Source organism: Macaca mulatta, chromosome 5 (genome assembly GCF_049350105.2).
Source record: "Macaca mulatta isolate MMU2019108-1 chromosome 5, T2T-MMU8v2.0, whole genome shotgun sequence".
NCBI lineage: Eukaryota > Metazoa > Chordata > Mammalia > Primates > Cercopithecidae > Macaca > Macaca mulatta.
In genome coordinates, this window is record NC_133410.1 from 181232630 (window position 1) to 181256017 (window position 23388).

A 23388-nucleotide genomic window follows, 5' to 3' on the forward strand; every position below is an offset into this window, starting at 1 on the left:
ATAACTTTATAATATCAGAACCATTTGAGACATTTGAAGATGCTTCTAGTGACAGTTTTAAGTCACATTTCCTGAGAATTCACTAGAACCATGAAGTGAAAACAGAAAACATTTCTTAATACAAAATGAGCACAAATAAATGAAGAGTATGTTTATGGCCAATAGTATAATGTATCGCTAGATTTTCCAAAGAAATCCCCTTAATGTTTAAAAACTACAGTAAAATTAGTTACATATACACACATATATATGCATATATCTATATATATACACATATGTGTATACTACATTTGTGTGTTTATTCATATATACATACATATAATTCTATATGCCAAAAGTATTGATTAAATAAATATAGATTAGAAACTAGTAAAAACATGAGGAAAAATGAAGTCCTAGAAGTATGGGGTGAGATTTTTCAATATATACTTTCATGTTAAATATTTTACCTGTGAATGTATTGCTTATCTTCCAAAAAGGAAAATGAAAGCATTTAAATATTATAGTCACTAAAGGAAGAAAGATGAGATGAGAGATCAGAGCTTGTTTTAGCATTTTTGGTTTCCTCTGGATTCATGATTCACATGACTGCATAGTTTAGCTTTTTTTTTTTTTTTTTTTGAAGAGGCTACCCAAGCAGGGATTGTCGTTTTTATTGCTTGGCTGAGTGTTTGGTCAGTTGTTTAGTTTTTAATTGTGTTTCCCTAATAAAGAACCATCTCAGAATTGATTGTTCCATGCCTTTTTATTCCTCATTCCCTAGACTACACCTTCCTCTCCTCCCTCTTTATCTGTATAAATATTATTCCTCTAATTCAAGTTCCAGGATCTTCCCTTTCAGAATTTTGTATGTCTCTAATTAAAGTTCCAAGATCTTCCATCTCAGAATTTGTATGTCATTTGTCTCAATCCCCTAAATTAAGGAGCCCTATTTGGAGACATTATCGCCCCATGTGAAAACCTACTATATCTCTGCTTAAACTACAACCTACAAGACTCTGAGGACTGCACCCTGTATTTCCAATAGTACTTCTTTGTATCACATTTGTATTACATATTTTTTTGTTCACGGGATATTCAAAGAGAAGCATTGCAGTTCTAGTATTGACTTTGCTTGGTTTGAGTTCTATTAACTAATGTTTTAATCACTTTTAATGTGAATTCGTTTATTCTTATCTTAATCATGGTGGTACAAAAAGTAGTCTCAGACTCAATAATAGGGATTTGGTCTAGCACAAATTTTGAGAATCAGTCAGAATTTACAGGCTGAATGTGTAACTTTATAAAGTTATAACAAATCCTTCCTGGGAGAGTAGCCTTGGTGAAACATTAGCAATGCAGGGCTTGTCTGTCCGAAGAGAGTGGAAAAAATCAACATCATGTCTATCTCCATTGCAGCATGCCGACTCATTGCAGTCCTTTCCATAGGTGAACTTTATCAAGTATGGAAAGCATCCCGGGACAATGGGAAACACATTAGCAGGGAAATATGTATCTTTGCTGCAGCTCAAGGAGATGCAGTCCATTTAAATGAAGATAAAGAGGGCCAAACAAAAGAATTACAATGGAAAATTTGTTGCTGGACTATCAGTAGAGGAGACATAATGCTGCCCTTTATCATTACTTGTCATGCCAGTGACAGACTATAAAACTCGTACTGCTCCACAATTCTGTACTCGTCACTTTCTGAGCCAACTTTTGCCTTGGCAGATGCTTGGCATGTTTTAGACATATGATTTATTGCCTCATTTAATCAAGCTTGCACAGGCAACAATGATCTATATTTTTGTAAATCACAAATTAGCCAACTTTCACTTATTCTTAGTGACAGAAGTGATATATACATATATGTATGCGTGTGTGTGTGTATATATATGTGTGTATGTGTGTATATATACATGCATGTGTGTGTATGTATTCTCCAAAGAACACCATTTATTTATTGCTTGGTAAAAAAATTTAAATAATGACTTCTATTCCTTCTGCCTGCCCAAGAAAAGGAAATTCATGCAATACTGTAGAATAGAAATGCAGTCATCCTGCATCATCGTTTTTCAGTGTTTATTGTCATGGAAAAAAAACAGCCTAAGCAGATTCTAGTACTAATAAACAACCCTGCCATGGAGGTTATTGGCAATGTAAAGGCCATATTACTTCATTTTGCTTTCCATTTTGCAAATACATTTTACACTCTTTTGGGAATTCCTTCTATAATTTGGGGGAGCTCTCTGGCTTGACAGTGAAAGGGAACCATTACTCAGCAAATAAGCAAAATGTCCTGGAAATAATATTACCCGTTGAAAAATGACTCCTTAGACATTGATAAAGTTGAAATGAAGTGCATACTAGTTTGTTGTCTTACCTAGGGAGAGAAATCGTTATCTAGAGTTCAGTAGTAAATAGGCAATTCATTTTGACATGATGGGGAAGAGTGCTGTTAACAGCCAGAGGTCACAAAAAGCAGAGATGAAAAAGACCTATTAGATCATTTTCTCCATTCCCTGGAGAAGAGGGCCAAATTATATTTCATAATGCTTTTTCCAGTTTAGCTTTCAATTACTCAAGCAAGGGCTTTCACCACTTCAGACTTTTTCCAGGATCTTTATCTTGCCTCATGACCTCAGCCTTCCTAGATACATGGACAAAGTATGAATCTTAGAATCAACCCTGCAGGTGATCACAAAAGTACACTGTGCTCACAATTAGACCTGTATGTCTCAGAACTCATTTTCTTTTCTCTTTCAATGAACTTCAAAATCATTTCCTTGGTAATAACTCCTTTTGTCCTTCCCTACTCTACCTCTGCGTTCTGTGTTCTTATCTCGTCCCTCTCTGAGTCTAAAGAGAGCTATTTCTTGGAATAATCTGAAACAAATTCCTGCCATTTCCAAAGGCAAATGATCATCCAGAGGAATGCTATTTGGACCGATCACCAAGAACATCTTAAATGAATGAAAAAGAGAAATGAGTTCAAGAGACAATGAGAGAAGCTGAAGTGGAGACTGCAAGTTTAGAAAACTCCTTCACAAAATCCCTCTGCAAAATGGAGTAGGTAAATGAGACAGAAGCTGGAGAAAGGTGAAGATCAAAGAAGGTTTACTTTCTGAGAGAGAGATTGCAACACTTTTATTTGAAGATGGAATGACTCAGTAGAAATACCAACAATGAGGATGCAGGGAAGAGATGGGACACCTATAGGAGCCATGTTCTTGAGCAAACAAGAAAGGATGAGATCCTGTACACAAATAGAGACGGTTGCCTTGTGTGGGTGCAGGGATAACTAATTCATTTTAACAAGAAAAAAGGGAGAGCATATGAAGAGAGGTGCTTATGGGCTTATGGTTTGGCAGTTTGGTGGTGCGACTGATGACCTCAGCTCTCTTTCAAAAAAGAGCCGCATTTTATGGCCTTGAACATCCCCTTGGCTACTGCAAGTTTTCTGACTTCCATAGCAAATGAAGACAAAGTTTTCGGTCCCTTCTTTTTAAAAGTAATTTATTTTTAATTTTTGTGGTTACATGGTAGGTGTATATATTTACAGGGTACACAAGATGTTTTTTGATACAGGCATGCAATGTGTAATAATCACATAGAAAATGGAGTATCCATCCCCTCAAGCATTTATCCTTTGTGTTACAAACAGTCTAATTACACTCTCTTAGTTATTTTTAAATGTGCAATTAAATTATTATTGACTATAGATAAATCTACATAGGCTCATACCCTACGATGCACTACTTTTACCTCCAGGAGTATCTCCTAAAGAAAATTACAGATTCAGAAAACATTATTCACAAAAATATAAATTGTGTATAATTTATAATATCAATGCTGTATGCATGTAAACAATCTAAATCTTAAACAATAAGGAAAAGTTAGACATATTTAAAATAATACGTATTATTTTATATAAAATATATAATACCATGGAAAATTTCAATGTTAGGTTTAAAAGAACAAGTATATTTTGAATATAAACCTACACAAAACAGGAAAATATAAACAGTGATTGAACAGTGATTGATTTTGAGTGCTAAAACTCAGTGATTTGTCCCCTTCTTTCCAATTTCCTATATTTTCTACATCTTCTATAATAATTATATAATATTTTATAAGCACCCAATTCCCTGTATTAAGTCTCTTTCTACTTACAAAATTCCCGATGAATACATTTGGGTTCCGGTTTGTTGGTTTTGTTTTGTTTTGTTTGTTTTCTCCTGACACATAGTCACTGGCGTTTATTGACTACTTACAAGATTCCAGGCACTGTTTTGCTGTGTGGTCTTAGGCAAATTTCTTAAACTTTCTGAGCTTAATTTTCCTCATCTGTAAGTAAGAATAATTTTCGTCACCTATAAAATGAGGATTAAATAAGTTAATACATAAATGTATCCAAGAATCATGTCTGACAATATCATAAGCACTCAACAAATATAGACACATTTATTATTAGGTCCATATGTTACTTTGTCATATTTTGCTGCTTATGCTGTTGGTTCTTTTCATCCAAGAATCTAAGACACATTTTTGGTCCTCTTAATACTTTCTTTCATAAATTTTAAACCAAGATAATTCTTACATGGTTCTTTTCCTTTTCATTATTTAATAGCATTGTCAAGAAATGGGGCAATGCCTTGAGAGGACACATCTTTAGCAGGTCAATTTTAGCAACAAGGGCAGACAGCCCATCTCCTGCATACTTCCTTCTGTATTGCAGTACAAGAATATTGTTAAGAACTGGGAGTTTCCGTAGCCTTGGGAATAGGACCAATTCCCAGATATTTAATTTAGTTCTCGTCTCATCTAAATTGAAATTTTGTCATAGCATTTTTCTCACAGTAACTGTTTAAAGGAATTCTTTTCCAATTTGTCTTTATTTATTGTGAAGTCAGGCCAAATCCCACAGGTCTTTACAGCTGTTCTTGTTTGCAGTTATTGGTGACATTACTAAATCACTAACACACATTATTTTGAGATTGGAGACCCTATCAATCAACCCATGTAGTGTCCTCTCCCATTATTTGGGTAAATTCTTCTGAAAAAAACTGAAGAAAAATAACATAGCCATTAGCATGCATGAGTCAGATACTTTTAAACTGGAAAGCAACGCAGAAGTGAAAGTACTTTCAGGAAGGGCAGAGAAGAGATTTTATTGCTCCCATATGATATCTGTGCTGCTATATGGCACCTAAGAGTTTTGATTTTGGTTTTGGTTTTTTGTTTTGTTTTGTTTGTTTGTTTGTTTTTTGGAAGCAGAGTCTTGCTCTGTCCCACAGGTTGGCTCACTGCAACCTCCGCCTCCCTGGTTCAAGCAATTATCCTGCCTCAGTCTGCCCAGTAGCTGGGTCTAGGCGAATGCTGCTATGGCAGGCTAATTTTTTGTGTTTTAGTAGAGACGGGGTTTCATCGTGTTGCTCAGGCTGGTCTGTAACTCCTAAGCTCAGGCCATCTGCCCACCTCATCCTCCCAAAGTGCTAGGGTTACAGGTGTGAGCCACCACGCCCGGACTATTTTTTGGTTTGGTTCAGCTCACTGCAACCTCCGCCTGCCGGGTTCAGATTCTCATGTCTTAGCCTCCTGAGTAGCTGGAACTACAGGCACACACCACCAGGCCCTGCTAATTTTTGTGTTTTTAGTAGAGACAGGGTTTCACCAAGTTGGCCAGGTAAATCTCCAACTCCTGACCTCAGGTGATCCTCCGGCCTCGACCTCCCAAAGTGCTGAGATTACAGACGTGAGCCACCACACCTGGCCATTTTTGCTTGGTTTTTTTTGTCTCTCCTGAATTATATACTTTTCTTTACTAGCTAAAGATAAATTTTTCCCTTTCTCAGAAATCCTGGTTTTGATTTTTTAAATTACTTTGGAATTTTCTAAAAACAGCTCCAAAGCTCCAAATGAATTTGTAAGTCCCTTAAGTTCAGAGGTGGGTTCTATGCAGCTTGCTGATTTACACATGCAGCGTTGGGTTTTACTGGGGGCCTGTGACTTCCCCTTACTAATAGCCTCCTTGATGTGGCTCATATTAACTTATAATTGTTTAGGTCCATAGTTCTCATTCCTCATTCTGGTTTTGTCTTAGAAAAACAAGTAACAGAAAACGATTATTTTTATGGGATAAAATTACTTTTAGTCCCAGTTTTTAGAGATGATCATGGATATGGTTTGGCTCTGGGTCCCCACCCAAATCTCATGTCAAATTGTAATCCCCAATGTTGGAGGTGGGGCCTGGTGAGAGGTGATAGAATCTTAGAGGTGGATTTTTCATGAATGGTTTAGCACCATGCCTTGGTGCTGTTCTCATGATAGTGAGATCTCACAAGATCTGGTTGTTTAAAAGTGTGTAGCACCTTTCACCTCACTCTCTCTCTCTTGCTCTACTCTGATCATGCGATGTGTGCGCACCTGCTTCACCTTCTGCTGTGATTGTAAGTTTCCTGAGGCTTCCCTAGCCATGCCTCTTGTATAGCCTATGGAACTGTGAGCCAATTAAACCTCTTTTCTTTATAAATTACCCAGTCTCCAGTACTTCTTTATAGCAAGGAAAGAACAGACTAATACTAAATCATTAAGTCAAATCGTCTCCCAAAAGGTTACTTATCCAAGCTATGAATATGCATCTACAGGTAAAATTAACCAGCAGTTAACAGTAAAACAGTTTAAAAGCTATATAACCCGATATTTGGCAAAATACGATAAGAACGTGGTGAAGTAGTTGGAGATTTGTGAAATTTATAAATGGGATTTTGCCTCTAAAAGGCTTTAAAGAGGAAAAGCATAAATATACTGGTTATTTTGATCATTTTTCTTTGTTAAACTAATTTTTAAAGTAGTTTCTTCATATCTCAAGACGAACAATCTTGTAAAATGTTCATTTCTGACAGTCTTAAAGATTAAAGGGTCTACTGAAAGATAAGAAGTGAGTTTTCTTAGAAGAATGGGAAGAAGATAAGATATTTAATAGATACATTGGTAAATATGGGAGATTAGCTAAGATAATTAAGCTGAATGTTATTCAGCTCCCTGATATCTGATATGATTGATCATATCAGAAGGCTAAGAGTGGGCAGAGATCTTAATAGTTACTAGATGCAAAGAGCAGACCACACAGCTAAAATGAGAAGAGAAGAGGCATGCAGAGAAGAAGTGGCACAGACATAAGCAAGTCTGATGTTAAGTACTCTATAATCACATGGATTTAGACTCGAAGCTAGGAATTTTTCAAACAAGCTCTTCTTGATTAATGTATACTGCATTGGGGGGAAAAATTACAAGTTCAGGAGGTTTTTCTTGTTAATAATTTTGGTCCTGACACTTTGATGTCTATGCATGCTATTTGCTTATTCTGATAGCTACTATGTTCTATATTGAAAGCATTTGTCATTGTCGATACTCAGACTTTTCTTTCTGTATAGAATATTGGGTATTTAGTAGATTGGGAAGAGTTGTTTTGGGGAAATTTTTGTAGTAGATAGTTCTCAAAATTTTTGCTGGAGATTTCCTCCACATTCAACCAAAATTTATCTAGATACACACTTTACAAAAAGAGTCAAAAGGACGTTAAAACTGAGTACACATCCTTGTGTACTGTTGCTGGGAATGTAAAATGGTGCAGTCACTATGAAAAATAGTATGGTAGTTCCTCAAAGAATTAACAATAGAATTACCATTTGATCCAGCTATTCCACTTCTGTGTATATGCCAAAACAACAACCGAAAGCAATCTCTTGAAGAGGTATTTGTACACCCATGTTCATAGCAGCATTATCCACAATAGCCAAAAAGTGAAAGCAACCAATATGCCCAACAACTGATGAATGGATAAACAACATGTGGTATACAAATACAATGGAATATTCATTCCACCTTAAAAGAAAGATAATTCTGACACATACTACAACATGGATGAACCTTGAGGACATTGCACTGAGACAAGTAAGCCAATCACATAAAGACAAACTGTATGATACCACAGATATGAGTCATCTGGAGTAGGCAAACTTATAAAAGCAGAAGGTATAATGATGGTTGCCTGAAGATGGGGGCAGAGGGGTAAAGGGAGTTGTTGTAATGGTTTTAGTTTTGTAAGATGAAAATGTTATGGAGGATAATTGCACAACGATGTGAATATGCTTAACACTACTGAACACTTAAAAATCATTAAGAAAGCAAATTTTATATTACATGTATTTTACCACAAATTTTTAAACAACAAAACAAAGAAAACCTGAACGGGTGAAATGAAGAAGTGATTTAAAAGAAGTTAGAGATTTGTTCTCCTATGTCAACATTGATGATTCAAATGTTATCTGTATAGAGTTTTTTTCTCTAAAAGACTACATTATGTGGTATATTTTCCTAGAATTAAACTACTTTGTAACATTTACTAAGTAAAGCCTTAATAGTATCTTTGGCAAAATTCTTAAATATTTTTAGGGTCAAGTAGTGTAATACTGAACCACCGACTTTGTGTAATGCTGATGGTAAGATATTTACATTCAGGCATTGAACTGAATTATCAGGCACTTTGCACAAATAAAGTTTGTAATCTATATAGCCTATTCTTCTGCAATGCATAGAATGTTTAAATGTAATAAAAGTATGGAATGATTAAAAATCAGAGACATTTCCATTGTTATGAAAATGGATTGATTATGGTAAGTTCAAAGCAGCAACAGTATTTCATAGACAGACCTCTGAGTTTTAACCATTTTCCGTCTACATCTTTCTTTTTCTTTGAGGAAAAAGTTATGTCATCAGAAAAAAAAGATATAGATAAAATAATTTGGAATTATAGTTAATTCTATATTCCCTGATTTGGAGAAAATACAAAGTTCTTATTCTAGATTCATGTAAACAGAACAATTATAAACTATAAATTCTACTCAGATTACTTCATTTTCATTTAATCTTTGAAGACCTTTAATTACAACTATTTTTGAAAAATATAAAATGCTTAAGAAAAAATATATAATTGAAACATCAGACAAAACCAGTTCTTAAATAGTTCTTAAGAAAATACCATGGAAAGGGAAAAATAAAATTCAAATATTTCCTTTCTAATTGAGTATGCATTATTACCTTTTCAAAATTGAAATAATGAAGTAATGAATGTGCAAATCAAATTTGTAATTAATTAGCTGAAATAAAAGCTTCATTGCCGATGTGCTACATTTTTTGTATAGGTGGTGTTTAGTCTATTACCAAACTGCCAAAATATTTTGTGCAAAATAATCTATTATTTGCCTCTTCCCAAATGCATTCTAAGAGTGCATGCTCTATGAATACATAAGATGACAAAACAAATAAGTCTTTCAACTATAGCTCTCTCTCTCCCCCTACCTCTTACACATTGTCTTTTTTCTGAAAAATGTCTTAACTTCTTTATGCATGGTGGCACTAATAATCTTTTTTTCATTTTGGGGGCCTTATGTGTAAGGTATTGCCCCATAACCTTTGACATATGAGCCTTTCATAGAAAAAAGAACACACCCATGCATAATCCTAAACCTGGGAAAAAGCTTTCCACAAGGCACACAGGGCACTAGGTCAGGGGCTGTTTACTACTCCGTAAGGGGCCATGCCATGGTGAATAAAGAGGCGCTGTGTTCTAGATTAAGACTTGGTGTTTTGTTTCTTTTGTTTCTAATATTCTTTCCAGAACTATTATACATTCAAAGTTATCCTGAAAGTCTATACAGTTGCCCCTTGAACAACAGGTGTTTGAACTATGCAAGTCCTATTATGCATGCATTTTCTTCTGTCTCTGCCACCCGTGAGACAGCAAGAGCAACTCCTCTTCTTTTTCCTTCTCCTCAGCCTACTCAATATGATGATAAGGATGATGACCTTCATGATGATCCATTTCCACTTAATAAACAGCAAATATATTTCCCCACTGAATTGGTTGCCATGTTTCTTAAGTGTCTCTTAATATTTAGGATTCCCTTTCCACTTCTTTTTTTCCTTATAATTTATTTATTGAAAAAAATCAAGCCCTTGGTCCTGAGGAATTTCCCATCATTTGAATTTTGCCAATTGTATTTCTGCTGTGTCATTTAATATATTCACCGATCCCTTTATATGCCATAAATCTGTAGTTATGTGGCAGACCAAGTATCACTAACAGCTGAACAGGCAGGCCTCCATAACAACAGTTTCAACACTAGCTAAGTGGTTAAGTTAAATATTAAAGCTGAAAGAGCCAGTGCTTTTATACAAAGGCTGGAATGTAACGAAAGCCCACCAAGAGTTTTGCCTAGGCCTTTCTTGGGCCTTGAAGCACAAGATATTAAAAGCATTCTTAACCAGACTGTTTAGGATTAAACAAGTTTTTACTGGGGGTCTGAAGAAACTCCCCAGACCTTCACAAATTGTATTGAGAGTCTGAAGGAACTCCCCAAACTTCAATGATTTAACAGGAGACAAGATAAGGGGGCCGGATGCAGTGGCTCACACCTGTAATCCCAGCACTTTGGGAGGCTGAGGTGAGTGTATCACATGAGGTCAGGAGTTTGAGACCAGCCTGGCCAACACGGTGAAACCCCATCTCTACTAAAAATAAAATAAAATAAAATTAGCCAGGCATGGTGGTGCATGGTTGTAGGCCCAGCTACTCGGGAGGCTGAGGCAGGAGAATCACTCGAACCTGGGAGGTGGAGGCTACAGTGAGCTGAGATCACACCACTACACAACAGAGTGAGACTCCAACTCAAAAAAAAAAAAAAAAAAAAAGAAAGGAAAAAAGGGTAATCACCCCCAGCACCTAGAACCATCTAGATTAAGTAAATTTACTGAAGCTCCAGAGGAAGGTCTTCAAAATTCAGACCTTAGTTATAGATTAGAAGAAATTCATCACTTATGTTTCTAGACAAATGCACACTAACATGTAGACATATAGCTCAGATAGTATATAAGCTCTGAAAAACTTTGTAATTTTGAGTTGGTCTGGCAATATTTTCTAGGCCTGGTACTGATTGTACCCAGTTACAGGAATAAACTCTTCTCTTTCCCAGTTCATCAGCATCTCGTTATTGGGCAACAAGAATAAACAGGCCGATCCTAGGACTGTTCTGAGAACAGTTAGACCTAAAGCTGGGGTCCCTAAGCCCCAGGCAGCAGACCAGTACCCATGTGTGGCCTGTTAGGAACCTGGCCACAGCAGGAGGTGAGCAGCAGGTGAGTAAGCATTACCACCTGAGCTCTGCCTCCTGTCAGATCAGCAGTGGCATTAGGTTCTTGTAGGAGCCGAACTCTATTGTGAACTGCACATGTGAAGGATCTAGGTTGCGTGTTCCTTATGAGAATCTAATGCCTGGTGATCTGAGGTGAAATAGTCTCATCCTGAAACCATCCCTCCCCAGCCCCCATGGAAAAATGCCTTCCATGTAACTGGCCCCTGGTGCCAAAAAAGTTGGGGACCACTTATCTAAAGAAATGATTAAATTCAGATTCAATGCATTTGACAAGAATACTTCATAGGTGGTGATGTGTCTTCCTATTGAGAAACACATAATAAGTGATTGTCACTCCTTGTGTGATGTCAGCAGCCTATAATGGGTTGATCCATTAATTCATTAGGAGTTGCAAAAGGGTGACATTCTAATTCTATCTTTTCTTCTTTTTATATAAGCAAAAACATATTTTATCTATTTATTTAAGTTTTTCCCAGCTATTTCCCAAATAACTTATGATGCTTTGCATTTTAGAAGAATAGAAATAAGACATCCAGTAATAGAACCAGCTGAGATCATACTAGAAGCAATTAAACATGGTTTCAATAATTCTGTTCCTTTCTTAGATGGACTTTTTTGTGCTCCAGAGATAATTGTGAAATGCCTATAGTCAAATGCTATCAAAAGGGACTGATTTAGTATGTTCTACTAGGACACGAAGAGACTGACAATTTTCTGGAATTTAACTAGAGACTTAAAATATGTATGTTTCTTCTGTGTAAAGAATATAGAAAATGTCTTTATAGGCCTGCTAAGTAGACAGTTATCCTTTGCATTTCCACTTGCTGTCAAAATATATACATGACATATGCCAAGTAGATTAAAAAATTGAAGAATATCTTATATTCTCTAGTTGTAAAGTATTCCTATCACTCTGGTAAAAACCTCAAAATAACCAGAATAAGAGTTGCACTTAATAGTATATTCTTGTTGTGTAAGGATTAACCAGCAAATTTTAGATATGTTTGTTTCTGTGTATTTATAATCCATTACATTTCAGAACTCATAGCTAAGTATTACCCATAATAACTAGCACATATTCTACATGATCTTATGGCAATCAGCCAACACCAAAGTATAAACATCAAAGAAATGTCATCACCATAGGTGTGTACTTAAACACAGAAATCCGTATCTCCAGATCAATAGTGTTTCCTGGCCCCTCTTGCTCTCCCCTTCAGATGTAAATTAGGAAATTCAAAGGAAACAGAAAGAACTAAGCAACAAGTGGCTGGGCCTCCATACCAACTGCTGAGCCTGGGGCAGCTGTTGGCATGACCTTTAGTGAGTCTTCCACTTAGCAATGTCCTGGCCAGGCTCTCTAATACTGATGGTCACTCACTTGTCAGCCCCCTTGGGAACAATCCCTCAAAGCTTTCTAAACTGTGACTGCATTTTTCTGACATAATAAGCATAACTTATTGAACAGATTTAAATCTTTGATGAACTAACAGTGCTTCAAAGTCATTATTCTGACATTAGTGGCAGTCTCATAGACAGTGAACTGTACAAGATCAGATGGATCCCATAGTGACCAAAGAAAATGCTCTGGAGTTTGTTTTTTGACTAACCCTGTGATACAAGTTCACTTTATTTTGATTTGTCTCTTTCCAAAGTGAGACATAGTCAAAAGAAAATACCAAAATACGAACGACTGGGATGCTTTTAAAAGGAAAAACTAAGGATTTGAGAGGACTGGGTCTACTCAGTAAGTAAAATATCACAAGGGAAATTATAGAATTAGAAACTAGAAGGAATAATTGTGATGAGCCAATCACACATCCTTCATCTTATAGCTGAGGAAAATGAGGTCATATGGTATGAAATGACTTATCCAAGTCACGCAGCCAGTCAGCAACAGGACTAGGACTCATGTCTGTGACTCGTTTTACTATGCAAATTGCTGAAGGTTAATATTTTTGGTGTTTAGTTGCTTCCCTAAACACTAAATTCACTAATGAGTGGTTAGTCTCCATATAAATGTATGGCACGTAAGTGAAATCTCTGGAAAAAAAAGAGGAAAATACATTCTATGAAACTGCTAAATTTGGTATTCACAGTAACATGACGTCAAAATTTCGTTGGAATACAACTTTTTATCTCATTATTGCCTCACAGTGACACAATAAGCCCTGGCAAAAACTGCTATTTTTGAAGTTGTATTCATTTTTCCATGTCATCGGGATTTACTTGCGTTCAGTGGATTTTAACAATAATTTATTCACTGGTTGTCTGGACCATGGATCAAAAAAATTACAAACAGTTTTGCAAATGTCTCAAAGTCATTAGGCAGATCTGCCTGGCTTATAAATAAAACCCGTAAATTTCCTTGGTATTATTTAAAATTAAGGAAGTTCAAAAGTGACCTTCAAAAATGCAATACTTGAATTAAAATAATAGCATATTATGTTTAAAATCATGTTAATAACATTTTAGAAATGAATCTAAACCCTCTCCAGAGAACCCTTGACTAAAATATGGTCTTTTGTCTAACATTTGCTTCAAAATAGGAGAAATGGGGGGAGTGAATTAGCACATAGATGGGGCGCAACTAACCATGGGTTAATGGCTGTTGGGGCTGGATGAAGGATATTTTTAAAAATAAGAGTAATAGTATCTAATTTTATGTATGTTCAAAATTCTCCATAATAAAAGTTTTAAAATAACTAAAAAAAAAAAAAAGAAATGAATCTAAACCCTGTTCATACCAAAGAAAGGTAAAATGTTTTTAATTTAAAGCCATCTCCACCATCTTTAGTAAATCCCTTGTATGAGAGTTTAATTTGCTAATTAGACTGATGATACCTGCCTCCATTGTGAGTTATGGGTAATTAGATGTTACAATGAACTACTAAGAGAGAAAGGACCCCTCAAAGTGCAGTCAACCAGATCATTATCTGAGGCAGAGCAAGCTAACTATCACCATAAAGTTCAAACTGGAAGAACTGATCTAAACATCTAATGGACAATATTGAAGGGTCAAACCCCTTATGCTTAGTGAATTCACACTATACAATGTTTTTAGTAAATTAAAATGGGCTTTGATATAGGAAAAATATGCAGTATCAGAAAATGTGTACAGAAAAATAGAAAACATGTAGAGACAACCCTCACTGAGTTCTAGAGAATTTCCTATAAACCGAAGAATACAAAAGTCTAAATCCAAAGTTGGGACAACCACTCTCAGGTGACTTAACCCTTTGACTCTCACTTTGGAAGACCTGGGGAGTTGGAACATTCTAGAACAACTCCCTGTAATGGAGCTATAGGAAATTACTCATTTCTCCTCCTCTATCCCAAGAGAGGCCCCTTTAGTCCTTGGGTGTCAGGGAGGAAAAACGTAAGTGTATCTTGAACTGCTGAGGTAGTCCTCATAGTGTGACATATGACAAATGAATAGTGAAGGAGAAAAATATATCTTAGTAGGCCTAACAAATATTATCTCTGTTTAGTCCCCAATGACTGTTGAGACACTACTTCCATGAGACAATATCTTCTGTGGTCCAAACAACCGATTTACAATTAAATATATAGAATGTAACTTGTTTGTAAATTGATGATACAGAAAGATTTCAATACCTAAATAAATTACAGTAATGAGATTATAAAGTTTTCTTAAATATTTATTACTGTGGGAAATCCTGACAGCACATGGCCCTTTCAAGATGCTGACACATAATGACATCCTTGTATTGATCACTCATCACTTAGTCATTGCCTTTGATTGCGCAGTGGTGTCACTTGCATCTTCTTTAGTCCCTTGACAAGAGAGTAAAGCTGCAGTTTTACACACATGCAGTGTGTTTTATAGCCCGTAGAAGCTTTCTTTGCAGCTTACACACAATGGAGAAGGGAAGCCTTGTGTTGGGGAGCACTGAGCAGAGGGGCAGGAGCAAAGAGGTACACAGTAGAACTTGCCTCTTAGTTGAGAGAGCACAATACTGCTTAAATACTCATATTTGATAGTCTGTGGCTTGCCAAAACTTCTTCCTTTAATTTGCAAGAGATACAAGATGATGAATCATCAAAATCTCACCAGGAAAAACAAAATTCTAAATTTTTTGTCATTTGTGCTCAGCATTCAAAGGCATTTCTTCAGATAAAAATGCTGTTTTTATTCATACATACAAGTGACTTACTAGTCTTCGATTATTGGCTTAATACACAAATGTTTGTTGAATGAACACTGACCAGTCTCACTGAAGCCTAATTCAAAGTTTGACTGTCCACCACATTCTAGAAGGAAAAAACAATCCCCTAAATCCTTTACGTCTTATAGGTGAGGCTATTCAGGCTTCAAGAGTTTGCATGACCTACTCATATGTATTACCATTGTAGACATCCCTCTCAGGCCTACTCTGATTCCAACCCTGGAAAAAGAGTTTACTTTTCATAGTCTGATCTTCATATCCCTGTTACTTACATGAAGAACAAAATACAGGGGAACACATTTTGAGCTAAAACACTCTCATGGAAAATTCCATCTGTATTTGTTTGTTTGTTTTTGTTTTTGTTTTTTTTTGAGACACAGTCTCACTCTGTTGCCCAGGCTGGAGAGCAGCGGTACAATCTCAGCTCACTGCAACCTCCGCCTCCCGGATTCAGGCAATTCTCCTGCCTCAGTCTCCCAAGTATTTGGAATTACAGGTGCCCACCACCATGCCCAGCTAATTTTTGAATTTTTAGTAAAGACTGGGTTTTACCATGTTGGTCAGGCTGGTCTTGAACTCCTGACATCAGGTAATCCTCCCACCTCTGCCTCTCAAAGTTCTGGGATTACACGTATCAGCCACCATGCCTGGCCCCATCTATATTCTTTTACAGTGAAAATTAGAAAGCCAAATATTGTTTTCATTGACCCATTATGTGAAACATAGAACCGTCAATAAAAAGGGAAATTAAGATTTTATAAAACTATACTAGTTAATAAGAAATGAGAAAGAACCTCTATGCACAGAGAAACTCCAATACAGAGTAATTCTGACATCTGTCGCATTGGATAGCAGGAAGGAATCACAAATCCTACATGAATCCTTATTGCTACAGACCATGCAAAGAGACTTCGTAATATTGCCTTTGATTACAGACATGCCGAGAACATTTGAAAAGTGAAAAATACACAGCATATGCATACTAAGATTCTTCTTCAATGAATATTAGACTATACCTGTCAGAGATTCCAATAAAACCCTCATAATGTCTTAGATACAGCAGAATGAAAGCAGAGGATATAAAGCATATAAGTACATGACCCCAGGAAGGCAGCAAATACTCTTATCTGACATAGTAAGAACTGAGAGCTTGATGCATTTTGTCAGAGACAGTAGGAAATATTTTATTCTGTGAATAAATTATCCGATTTGATTTTGTTTCCACTATTTGTTTTTAATTAGGCAAGAAACATTTCCAAATTTAAATCGCTAAGAAATATTTCCAAATCTTTAATAGGTAAGTTCCAAACGACGGTATAGTATTTCATCTGTAGTCAGTCATCTTTCCACTTCAAATCAGAAGCAAGATGCTAAACTTGCTTACTAGTTTGCTATTAACTTGTGGGGGAAAAAATCTGGTTCTTCTTGATATGACAGGTATTTTTCTTTCCTGTTGTTTTACATGCATTATTTTCAATACACAAAATACTGGGCAAAGCCCTGCTATAAAGAACTCTTTGGTTGGAAAGAGCCCATTTCCAGGATTTTCATCTGACTTTACCCAGCAGGGACCACAGGGCAGAAGCCTGTCTTTGGAGTGTGGGCTAGGATTATACGCTGTGGCTGTCAACCAGCAGTAACTGTGTAACAGACCTCTGGCATGTCAGTGACTTTTGTGTTCAAAAAAGGGCAATATTTGCAGTTGAAAAAGCATTTTGGAAAACTGTAGGATGCGAAAACCTTATTAGTATCTCGCATCTAGATAAGGAGAGGAGAATGTTACCCCAGGATTCATCAGTCACATACTCTCTATGCACAAACAACCATGAATAATTCAGCTGCAACTAATGTTTGGCGTTTTTTTCTAAGCATTTTCTACTTCCTTCCTAGAACACCTGAAGGATAAATTGGAAGAATACATGGCCCGATTTTCCAAAGTGAGGATTGTTCGCACCAAGAAAAGAGAAGGACTCATCAGGACCCGTCTCCTGGGGGCATCTATGGCCAGAGGAGAAGTCCTGACGTTCCTGGACTCCCACTGCGAGGTCAATGTGAACTGGCTGCCCCCACTCCTCAGTGAGTACAGGTTGCTACGGCACCATCCTGGGATGCCTCAGGGGGAGTGAGCGGTTTGCTTCTATTTAGTTTGCAATCAACAAATGCTAGAGGTCCCCTCTACAAGGTTTCCAGTAGAAGCCTTGAATTTTATATTTACCACTGCTGAAAACAGTTTTCTAGGTAACTGCTTCAGGCAGTATTCTACATAATGCCATAAAATTGGCATTTTAAATAATACCAACTTCAAGCTAACTTACAGTTTTAAAAAGATTTCATTTATCTTAGATATCCTCCTTTAGCATTGTCAAATTCACTGGGTGAACACTAAAAGAAAAATGTATCCCAAAACTCTTTTATAGTCCTGTAACTACAGCAAGATTAAAATACACACACACACACACACACACACACACACACACACACACACACATTGAACAAGTATTACAGGATTGTTAAGAAAAGAGGAAGGAAGAATATTCATCCCCAGAATACAGTTAAAGTGTAAGCACCTTGACATTTTCTAGGATTTATAATGCCGTTTCTTTTCTGTTATTCTTTCCACTTCTGGCACCATCCTATAGCCCTAAATATACAGTTCCCTGTATTTACATAGATTCCTTCAAACACAGCACAGCTGTCCAGGAGCTGTGTCTTTAATGCTCACAATATGGCTAAGCTGAGGGAAACAAGATTATGTCATAACACACTTGGACTGTTAGATACACAAAAGAACTGAAAGTAATTTAAGGTAGAAAACATACGTGTGGTTCAGTTCAAGCTTCATTACTTTTGTTTTAAACAAAGTAAAATATAAAGTCCAGTTGTAGATAAGAAATAGTCAGTTTGAAAAAAAAAAAAACCCTCCTTCTAAAAAGTTCTCGGTGCACACATAGTGTTCTCCTTTCTGACTTTGCTAAATCAACTTTTATTGTAAAAATATCCCTGGCCTTGGAACTAAAGTCACTAGCAACTGCCTTCACAATAGCTGTCTCAGAAAGAACAGTTTGCTATTGACTACTGTGTAGGTTTTCAGCAAGAACCAGCAAAGCTCCATTAGTAAAAGATGTGAGGGAAAAATCAATTGAAACTGTATGGGATTTAAAACAGGAAACCACCGACACCCAACACCCATCCACCACATTGCCCAGCCACATACCCCTGCACAGATGACTGCCCAGCTATCCTAATCAACCAGAATGTTTCGGTGCCCCTGCAGTCAGAGACTCCTCCGAGCCTTTAATTAAAAGTACCTTGTCCAAGGACACAGCAATTTAGAGCTTCATCAGCAACAGTGAGATTCCCTCAAACAGAATTTGACCTATATGGTGTTGAATACTCAAGGAAGTCAGCAAAAGGCCTAATTTAGTTATGAATCAAAGCAAATCCCTAAATGCCAATTATTGAGTGTCTGATTGTTCACTATGAATCTATCTAAAAAGAAGAAGACAGAAAAAAAAAGAGTAAGAGAAACCCACAACCCACATTTCTCATTAAAGTATTTCATTTCCTGTAGTCCTGATGGATAAGAAATGATTCAAGTTCAGGATCACTATCTTTTTTTATTTTCCTCTATCAGTGTCTTGACACATCATCCAAAATGAGAAAACAGGCAGAGCCACACAGTTTCTTGGCTCATTTTTCACCTCGGGATTATACCTGAATTTCAATTTCCCATTAAGTCTGTTTGTTTGATCCCTGGAAATTGAAATGTAGGAACAAGCCTTGGATGAAAAATTAGTCATGCTGCTTTCAACCTAAGCTAGTACAGCTGGATAAGAGTGAAAAGGAAATTTGAAGGAAAAGTTGACAGTTACTTTAACAGACACATTCTCTTTGGGTCACCTTGGGACTCCTTGATGGTCAAGGAACTTGTAAATCAACCTGATTCTGAATTTGATTGAAGAAAGTCACTGAAACTTTGATACTAAAATACCTGCAGGGATGAGATAAAAAATATTCTGGACCCAGCAAAGTCGGTCTCCTCTGTCAAAGACATCTCAACCCATTATAAGGCTTGCCCTGGTAAAAAACAAATGCTTAGCCATCCCTTGGTGGAGATTAACTAGAAATGGTGCTGGGGGCTTTCTTCATCTGCTAATTAAACTGAAGTAAGACTAAGCCCACCTCTGGCTCTCTGTGGCTTACCAGGACCATGCTCTAAAATCGCAACCCTTTCCACACTCCAGTATCCTGCATTCCCCTTCCCCTGTTTTATTTTTTTCCCATCTCATTTATCACCTTTTAAAACACTATATAATTTAGCTATTTATTATGTTTATTCATTGTCTTTGCTTCATTCCTAAAGACAGAATTGTTTGTGATGTTATTCATCATGGTATCCCCAGAACCTAGAAAAAGTGACTACCACATAGTTTCTAATCAATAAATAATTGTTGAAATATGAAAAGAATGACTGGATGGATAAATGGATGGATGGATAGATGGACGGACGGACGGACGGACGGATGGAAAGGCATATAGACCTAGAGGGGAAAGTGTTCACAAAATTCTGTGGTTTCCATCCCTGTTTCATCAGTGTCATCAAAATAAAGCCACTTATTATTACAACCAGTAAAACCTTATGCTTTTTATCCTATGCTTAAGAGAAACAAACTTCTGAAGCAAACAGAGAGTTTCCTTACTGCAGGAACTTTATCCCCAAAACAAATTCTATTTACTCCGCAATCTCTGGGGAAACAAAATATGATATGGAAATAACCGAACTTCCTAATTGTGCTAAATGATATGTTTTTTATTTGTTTATTGTCACATCTAAAGGTCTTCCGAATAACAAGAAGCTCTGCCTATTAGACAGCACTGGTCTGTTACAATAAATAAGAACTAAATTTACATTCTTGGAAAGAAAGTTTCCTCACAGATAGGCATTCTAGCTAAACCAAAGGATGCAAATGCCAGTGCCCTGTGCTGCCTGTTAAGTCATCACAATAACCATAGCCACATAGGAAAGGAAGGTGCTGGAACTGAATAAAACAAATCACCTCTCTGCTACCATGAGAACAATCGAACAATCGAAAGGTCAGGTTTGAAACTGGATTGTTAAGCAGAGGTTGCATCTTGGTTATTGCTCTCAAAAGCTGCATAACCCTTGACAAGTTATTTAATTTCTCTAATCTTACCTTCCTCATACATAAATTGGGGATAACAATAATAGTTACCCTACAGGGTTGCTAAGAGTATTAGGAATAGCATGAGAATAAATCACTTGGTAGTTACTCAAGAATTTAAGAGTAGTAGAAGTCATCGCAGTAGTATAATATCACGTAATACTTTTTCAAATATGATGAGGGAAGAAAATGTATAGCTTTGATCAACAGAGTTTAGCTCCAAGAACAGCGGCAAAATAGGACTTGGAAAAATCTCTGGCAAACCTGAGAGCAAAGAATTCTATGTATGATCTGTCGCATTTATAGGAGAGCAGCCACCATGATTGTTATGAGATTAGATGCCACAGGATCCATGAAGTTAAATATTCACATTTTGGAACCTCCGGAAAGCAGGCCAGTATTTTCTCAGCAGGCTCCAGCAGTATGCTTGAAAGAACACAACTACTGTTTATACTCTGCGCACGTTGGATGCACGATAAAATGACAGATTGGGGACAGGTCAGAGCAAAAATGTGACACAGGGAGAGCTAAATGGACTTCTGCAAGTCTCTCTGGGACATAACTTTCTTAAAGGAAAATACAACAACTCTCATTGGACCTAATTGCTGTCCCATCACGTTAAGTCCAGAATTCAGAGATTCCTGAAAAGTGCTCTAAGGACGACAGGGAGCCAAGGCTACAAGCGTTATGCATTAGTAGGGGACTACAGGCTTCTCTTTGCTGAAAAATGATAGATGACCTAGGCAGGCATGTCATTTCCTATTTTGTGCTTTCATTTTTCAGACCAAATTGCACTAAACCACAAAACCATCGTGTGTCCCATGATCGATGTCATTGACCACAATCACTTTGGGTATGAGGCACAAGCTGGGGATGCCATGCGAGGAGCCTTCGACTGGGAAATGTACTACAAAAGAATCCCCATCCCTCCAGAGCTCCAGAGGGCAGATCCCAGCGACCCTTTTGAGTGAGTAGCAGCCAAGGGAGGGGCCAAGGGAGTGAGGGCAGGTAACTCATTGCAGTGTTAAACCTGGGCTCAAGAAGACAATTATCTCTAACAAAATGGAATAAAACAGGTGGTAAGATGTGCAAAACATCAGAGAAAGGTCAGACCTACACCCTGTAGAAAATTAAAAGCTGTGCTGAATTCATGGATCACTCCTTCTTAAACTTTGCTAAACATGAAACTATACAGATGAAAGAACCACAAAAATGCATAAACAGAAAATACATATAGAAGGAAGGCATGTTCCCTTCTAAGACGCTTTCTTATTTTCAGGTGTCTCTGTTCTTTTGACTTTTCCCTAAAGGATTACTGAAAACAACTATTTTGTTTTTCTTTTATTAGAAATTGATATAAAATATGAACCAGTGTTTAAGCCTACTTTCTACACCCTGTTGGAAATTGTTTACCTATAATGGAAGCGTGCTCCTAAGCAGGTGTTCCCACAACTGAAACATGGGGAATTCAATCAAAGTGATGTATCCAGAGTCAATTATCTTTGATAATCCTGCCCCTAATTTAAGTACATACTGTACAGAGAAGAAGGTACAGCAAAGATCTAATGATTAATTTCTACCAAACGACATCCCATTTTTTCAGTGTGGACATGAGAAATATGCATTTAAAGAAAAAGAAAAAAATATGTATAGTTTAGTTTGACAGACTATCAAGACCATTCATAGTAAATGGTAAACTTTTTCCAACAGTTAGCCCAGAGATAACCCAAGGCATACTATATATCTATTCTTCATACTGCACCCTTTGACATCATTAAAATTGTTATTTAAAAACTATTATATATGTTTTTCTTAGTACAAGAAAAATAGATATATCTGTGATCAAGCTTTGCACACTCTGAGTCCATTTAAAATGCATTAAATATTATTGTCTTTTCACCAATAATATGGGCTGTAAAAGTTTGCAGTAAATAAGCTACTGAGTACAAAAACCACTTCTCTGACACTAAGAGTTTAAATTACAATAACATTTCAAAATTATCAGGAAAATGTTTCCTACACTTCTAGTCTTTAGAAAAATGAACTCCTGGGGAAGCAAAGGGAATTTCAGAAGACGTTAGCTTGATACCACGCTAGAGAAGTCGTTTCTTTTGTAAAATAAAGCGCTGTCATTAAATATCCAGAGCTTCTGGAGTTCAGCCTCTTTTGACTCTCCACTTACTGGAGAGTTTTTGAAAAGAAATAATAAAGGACCTTTATTACTTCCTCAAATGCTTTGGCCAAAATTTCACAGATATTCAAAACTACTAGAAAAGCTTTTTAGTAATCTAAGCAAAAGCGTTTCTAATAAGCATTTGAAGTGGGCTTAGCTGAGATATGCTCTTCAGACTTCTCTGAAGGTAACCATCTGAAAATCTTGACAGAGAGGGGCTTAAGGTGGGACGAGTGACAAGGGTGTGAGGTGATGCATATGTTGATTAGCTTGATTTAGCCATTCCACAATGTGTACATATTTCAAAACATCATGTCGTACATCATAAATATATACAACTTTTATATGTCAGTTTAAAATATAGCTGAGAAAAGAAAATAAATTTAAAACATTTTAAATGTAAAAAATTTTTAAAACATGCATGTGGAGAGGAGTACAAAAGGCCTTAACCATGGTAGAACTGTTATTAGATGCCGGTCCACAGCAGAAGAGCCACAGTTAGGCCACTACAATGCGAAAGTACCATGTTTTAAGGGCTGGAACTCACCCAGGCTGGCTTCCCAAATGCCGTGATAGTGACTGGTTATCATGACCTTAACTTTATTTGCACTGTGATTGCAGAGTAGGGGTCCTGCTTCCTGAAACAG

General features: G+C 36.7%; 1 protein-coding gene across 2 annotated transcripts in view; it reads left to right on the forward strand.

The window, feature by feature from the left end:
* Window positions 1–23388, forward strand: part of GALNTL6 (polypeptide N-acetylgalactosaminyltransferase like 6) — a 1218179-nt gene that overhangs the window by 969589 nt on the left and 225202 nt on the right. For both annotated transcript variants that reach the window (XM_001084788.5, XM_001084905.4), the window contains 2 exons: window positions 17276–17461; window positions 21352–21535. In XM_001084788.5, the coding sequence (XP_001084788.2) occupies window positions 17276–17461; window positions 21352–21535 (370 nt within the window). The remainder of the gene's footprint in view (window positions 1–17275; window positions 17462–21351; window positions 21536–23388) is intronic.